This window comes from Corvus brachyrhynchos, unplaced genomic scaffold, assembly GCF_000691975.1.
Source record: "Corvus brachyrhynchos isolate BGI_N302 unplaced genomic scaffold, ASM69197v1 scaffold864, whole genome shotgun sequence".
In the NCBI taxonomy this organism is placed as follows: domain Eukaryota; kingdom Metazoa; phylum Chordata; class Aves; order Passeriformes; family Corvidae; genus Corvus; species Corvus brachyrhynchos.
In genome coordinates this window covers 523,836-529,584 of record NW_008237871.1, presented here as the reverse complement: position 1 = coordinate 529,584, position 5,749 = coordinate 523,836, and the positions used below count along the sequence as shown (strand labels likewise).

At 39.6% G+C, this 5,749-nt stretch overlaps 1 protein-coding gene across 2 annotated transcripts in view; it reads right to left on the bottom strand.

The window, feature by feature from the left end:
* The window catches only part of SLC5A1 (solute carrier family 5 member 1), a 35,999-nt gene that overhangs the window by 12,438 nt on the left and 17,812 nt on the right, over positions 1–5,749 (bottom strand). For both annotated transcript variants that reach the window (XM_017732240.1, XM_017732239.1), the window contains 3 exons: positions 2,973–3,077; positions 938–997; positions 487–591 (listed from right to left, as the gene is read on the bottom strand). In XM_017732240.1, coding sequence (XP_017587729.1) covers positions 487–591; positions 938–997; positions 2,973–3,077 — 270 coding nt within the window. The remainder of the gene's footprint in view (positions 1–486; positions 592–937; positions 998–2,972; positions 3,078–5,749) is intronic.

Below are 5,749 nucleotides of genomic sequence, written 5' to 3'. Positions count from 1 at the left end.
TGCTGTTCTTTTTTTATCCATAGCCCACTTTTTCTTTTCCCTTATTTGTATTACTGATGGCATGTTCACCAGAGGATACTAAAACAGATAAATACAAAATCGAGGGACAAAAATTCCTGCCCCAGGTTTCACAGATCCATGAGAAACAGGCCATAATACAATACAAGTTTCCCTCCACTTTGATGTTTTCTAGAAGAGAGCAAATGTAAAAGTAAACCCTAAAACTTTAAAAAGAAAGACAAAGTACAAAAAGCATCAAGAGACACTGCCAGGAAGAAAAAACCTTGAATTGCAGCACAGATCTGGATACAGAGTCTCACTGGACAGAATAAAGAAAACACAAAATCATACTTCTACAGTTGTTAATTCAACCAAGGGTCCCAAACCTGAAACTGTTGACCAGTTGTGAGAGCAATATTGTAAAAGGGAGTTTCTTGTCTTTAGATCACCGTAGAATGGAAGAAATGCTGTAGAAGTTTCACTTACTGAGATCTTTGTGAAAATATACAGCATCAGAGAAAGGACTGACAGGTAGACCTGGATCCGTTTCCCACCAAAACGCTTCTTCAGGTACTCTGGCATTGTCACCACCTGTGGGGGTGGAGAAGATTTTAGATAATGGGGAACAGGTACAAATCAAATCAGAGGAAGATTTTTGGTGCTCAGATACTGCAAGAGTGGAGCACAAAATTAAGGGAGCTGCAAATGCAGTTTCAAGGAAGAGCAGCTCCAAGAATCAAAGGAGAACAAGGAGAAAGCACCAAGTACTTCTTAGTTCAGGTCTTAGAACAGAAAATCCTAATTTTTCAAGTACACAGATATAGTGCTGTTCTGGCACACTCAGATCTCATGCTATTCATAATGACTTTGCAATATTCCAGCCCTGATCTGCGAATATGAGCAGCAAAGACAAGTGTAATGTAGTGGTTTGACTTACCCCAGCTTTGATGTAGATGGGTACAAAGATCCATCCTAGAATCACCACAAATATCAGAGCCTGCAGCCAAGACAAGATCAGCTGAATTAGCCTCCTCTCTCTAGGCACTGCTCCCAAACACCATTTATCAGGCCCAACAGCAGCTAGACACCAGTGAAACTACAAAAAGCTGCATACTGCGGGGGTGTGGGGGGGGAGGTTCTGTTCTGTCCTTTGATTTACAGTTGAAAATTTGGGGATGAAATCTTGTCTAAAAACTTCAGGTATAATGCAGCCCGGCTTTCATGCTAAAGCATGAAAGAAGAAGCACACATGATTATGTCTTTTCTACAAAACCAGCTGATTTCTCCTCACAGGGTTGCCATCTAGTATTGAAGCACAACTCCAGCAGTGGCACCAGACTATCCCAGCTCTCTTCAGAGCAAGCCCATGATGGTTGAATGTTTTACAACAATCTCATAGACTGTACAGGATGCACCACATGCAATTTGTAAAATACTTTGTATTTTCATATTACCATTTAATAATACATTTTGTGTATCCATGTGTATTCTGTGAACTACTGATCTTACTGTATAGCAGTGCCACAGTTTTCTGACTTAAATGGCTGGAATGCTGTCCAATATCGAGTTGTACATACTTAAATCAACAAATATAAAACAAATTCCCGCCCTCAGAGATGCACTCTGTATTTATTTTGTCCACAGGGCTTAGAGGGCTTTAAAGCTCTATGTTTTAAGTTCTGCTCTTAGGTCAAAACTGTAAGATGGACAAGAAATACTGGGTCAGCTTCTGCTGTCATTCTGATACAAGAAAGAAACAATTTCAATGGAACAGGGATACACGAGGATGACAACAGTCAAATTTGGTATTACTTTCATTACTTCCACTATGTCTGTTAACTGTCATGAACTCTACAGTGTGCCTGCTCCAACACACACAGATATCATTGCTGCTTCCCAAACAACCATTGTTGTACACTGTGCATTGATACTGGGCCACCAGAAATCTCCCAGGAGATGAAGTGTTAGAGATGTTTGAAGAAGTACATGGGCTTCTGTTTTTGTGTTCTGTTTTGTGTTCTGTTTTGGTTTGCTTTGTTTTGCTGGAAAAAGGAGAATCCAGTCTGTCACAGGCCTAATGTAACCAAGAAGAGGGAGCTGACAGATAAACTGCACATCTTGTACAGTACATTTTAGGTTATGTCCTTCTCCTTAAACATTTATATCACACCAGTACTTCATTATTTGCAACAACCATTTATTTGCTAAGGAACACAAGCCAAATCCCTCAGGGTGGGATGATTCTTTCACTGCTCAGAAGTAAATGTGAGGGAAGTATCGACCTGTGGAGGCTCACTGAACCCTTTGTGTCATGGTCTAATCCCTTCCTTGTCACCCACACCCACAGAGCCTGAGAACACAAGGAAATGGACCGCAGTCGTTCATGGGAGTGTCTGTGCTGCTGCAGTTTACACTTCCCTGGCACTCCAGGAAGTTCATTTAAAGTCAGCTTGGATATCTCTACCCTGAACTGGAACTATAACAAAACACATGCATAATTACGGGAAGGAAAAGGTAAAGAGGAAAAGATTTGTGGAATGCAGGTGCTTGTGAAGGATGTGCAAAATTCCTTACAGCCTGTGAAGAAATCAAAGCCCTTTCAATAATTTCTACAAAGCAAAAATTACCATGGATTACAAACCTGATAAATTCTTCCCAGCATCCTGCAGACTGAAAATGTTCTTCATAAATACTTTAAAAGTAATAAAAAGGTATGCATAGAGAAGAGAATCCACCAATTTATTTGCTTCAAATTCTCTCTAAAAAGCCTCAACAGAAAAGTGTCATCTTTTTCCAGTGGCTTGGACAGGTTAAATAGTAGATTACATTGGCTCTTATGTGTCTGTGCAGAAAACGAGTGTTGCCAAGCCCAAACTTTGACAGTCCTAAATTATTAGGCAATGTTATTTTGATTAAGCTGAGCAGACAATCCAGATGTCACAAGTACTTTCGTTGACATATATGCCACTTACATTCCATTCATATCCTCCGATGGCAATTCCTCCAGCTGCTGCTGTTCCTGCTATTCCCACAAAGTGCCCACTGCCAATGTTGCTGGCAAACAGAGAAGCACCAATCTACAAAGAGAAAAAACAAAAACTGGCTCTTATGTTCATGGTAATTTAAAAAAAATCACCTTCATTTGGCACATTGAACTCATGCCTGTCTATGGCGGTGGTGATGATGAGAATGACTGACAACCAACTTCCTTGATAACTTTCAGTATTTCCACTCACTGTTCCCACTGAAACCAGGTCCTCCAGCCATCACATCTACAACAGCAAGGGAGAATAGGATGTTGAATAAAATGTCTTCCAATTGAGTCAGAAAATATATTACACCAATATAGATTTTAAAATATTTGCAAAACTTGCCAAACTGACATTGGGGTGATATCCAGACAAACAGGGAAGAAGACTGATCTTCCTTGTTCAAGGGGGAAATGACAAGGACGTCCCCACTTGTCAAACCTGCACTCCCTCTTCCACATTGCACAGCCTGTGCATCCAAATGTGTCATTCGTGAGAGCTGGGCTTGGTTCACTTTTAGCCAAAAGGTATTTGATTACTGGATTAAATTCTAAAAACTGCACAGCAGAAATTTCTGCTGAAAAAGTGTTTCTGGAAGCTACAAAAAACAGCAAATCAAGGAGTTATATTTAAGAAGTCTGAATCTTTAAGACCCCCAAATATTGCACTGATCATTCAAACAGAACAGTAGGGGCAACATGGGAATTGATAAACAGGGAGAGATTAAAAAATGAAAGGTTCCTGTTGGTTTACAGACAGGCAGGAGCCATTCACAAAGATCTAATTCTTAATTCAGTATCTTAGACAATAGAAAAGATGAAAAGGAATGAGCTTCATTTCCTCAAAATGAACACATTAAAGGCAGCAGAAATACCCAGTGATAATTTACTGGGTCAGGTACTGAAGGATGCAGGGTGAGAAGTCGAGCATGAGAAAGAGATTGGATGGGGTGTTGTGAGCAAAGGACAAGGAAGCTGGAGAAGTTCCAAGATGAAAAAATGGAAGTGAACATTTTTTTATTCTTTTCTATTTTTTTCTTATGTCCTGTGAAAGCTTAAAAAAACAATTAAAAAAACCCCAAAACAGGGTTAAAAAGAAAAACCACATAGAAAGCAGGCAAGAGAACTTCTGCTGACCTCTTCTAATGCTGTCATTTGGATCATTAAATATCCTGAGTTGGAAGGGACCCACAACAGATTTGAATAGCAGCAAATATTCAACCAATGTTTCTGGCAGCACAGGGATGATCACCTGAGTTTTGGGAGGATGAAGGATTTCATCATAGAAATCTACCTCTAGAGAGCATATTTATTCTATAGAGCTATGCCATAGCTAGAAATAGCAACCATGCCCTTCAACCCACAATCCTGATCTCTGATAACAAATAGTTACATGCAACATACAAATAAAATTCAGAGGTTTCCACTCTTTCTTTTCCAGGCTTACTTTTTTTTTTCTCTTTCCTCAGTTTGACCTCTTGATTTCTTCAAGTCTTTTTACAGACAAACTGTTGTTTTGCTGTGACAGGAAATTTATGTTTCTAAGTTCATTAGGTTTGGATTTGAGGTTTTTTTACACTTTTCTAAAAGTCAGTTGTGCCCTACAGAACTGTAACCAGTTTGTCATATGACATATTTCTACAGGAATGATAAGTTTTGCAACAAACATTGGCAAACAAAAGACCTGTGTTTCTTCTAACCTCTTTGTGACAGCAACAGTTTTTCCAGAAATGATAGTGAAGATAAAAGTACCACTTATACCAAGCATTAGCACTGTTGCCCAATGCTTTCCTTGGAGATAAATAATTAAACTTAAATCTAGGTTATTAGAAATGCAAACACCAGAAAATATTAACCACATTAATCTCTGGTTTTATTTAATGTGTTCCCTCTCCTGTTTCAAAAGTTTAAGGGCAGATCCAAGTAACAAAAGCAGCTAAGGAAGAACTTTGAGAACTGACAGGCACAAGCTTCAGCTCAGTGCCTAAAACCCTAGGACATCCTGTGGGCAATGCTGGTGATGCTGTGTTCCCAGCTTTACCAAAAATACAATTGTATTGAAAGAAAAATACAAAACCAAACCAATGCAAAACTACCAACATATTCAGGACCAGCACAAGGACAAAACAATGTGAATGCAGAGCCCACATTCACATCCTAAGGGTTTTTTTTGCTGAATTAGGGAACATCCAGTGCAGCAGAACTCTAAGATCAACACATACCAATAATGGATGCAATTTTAAAAATGGGTTTCAGTTATGTATACATGAGAAGGGAGAACATGGCTTCATAGCCAGGAAAATGCAGATTACCCTTTAAACTGTAGCACGGTCACAGCAAGAGCAGTGCTGACCAAAATACCCTCACAGCCCATTAGTTGCTGATGCCAGAGGGGGAAGAGAAATTTCCCATTTGCCATATTTTAAGGATGAGGAAAGAAGGCAGATGGGCTCTGGGCCTGAGCTGCCTTGCTGAAGAACTTACTGCTGTGGTATTTTTGTGCTGGAAAGGCTGATTACTGGAATTCTTGACTTGCCATTGGCAGATGCTGCTGAACATCTAAAGAACTCTGGGCTGAAATTGGGAATGGTAGAGGGAAACAATCTCTGGAAGTATTAACTGTTCTCAGTGAATGTGTGAGTGAATTGATTTTAAAGACAGATCTAGGAGGAAAGGTAAAGTAGAAAGTTGGTTGAAAGGGACAAAAACTGCTAAGAGGGA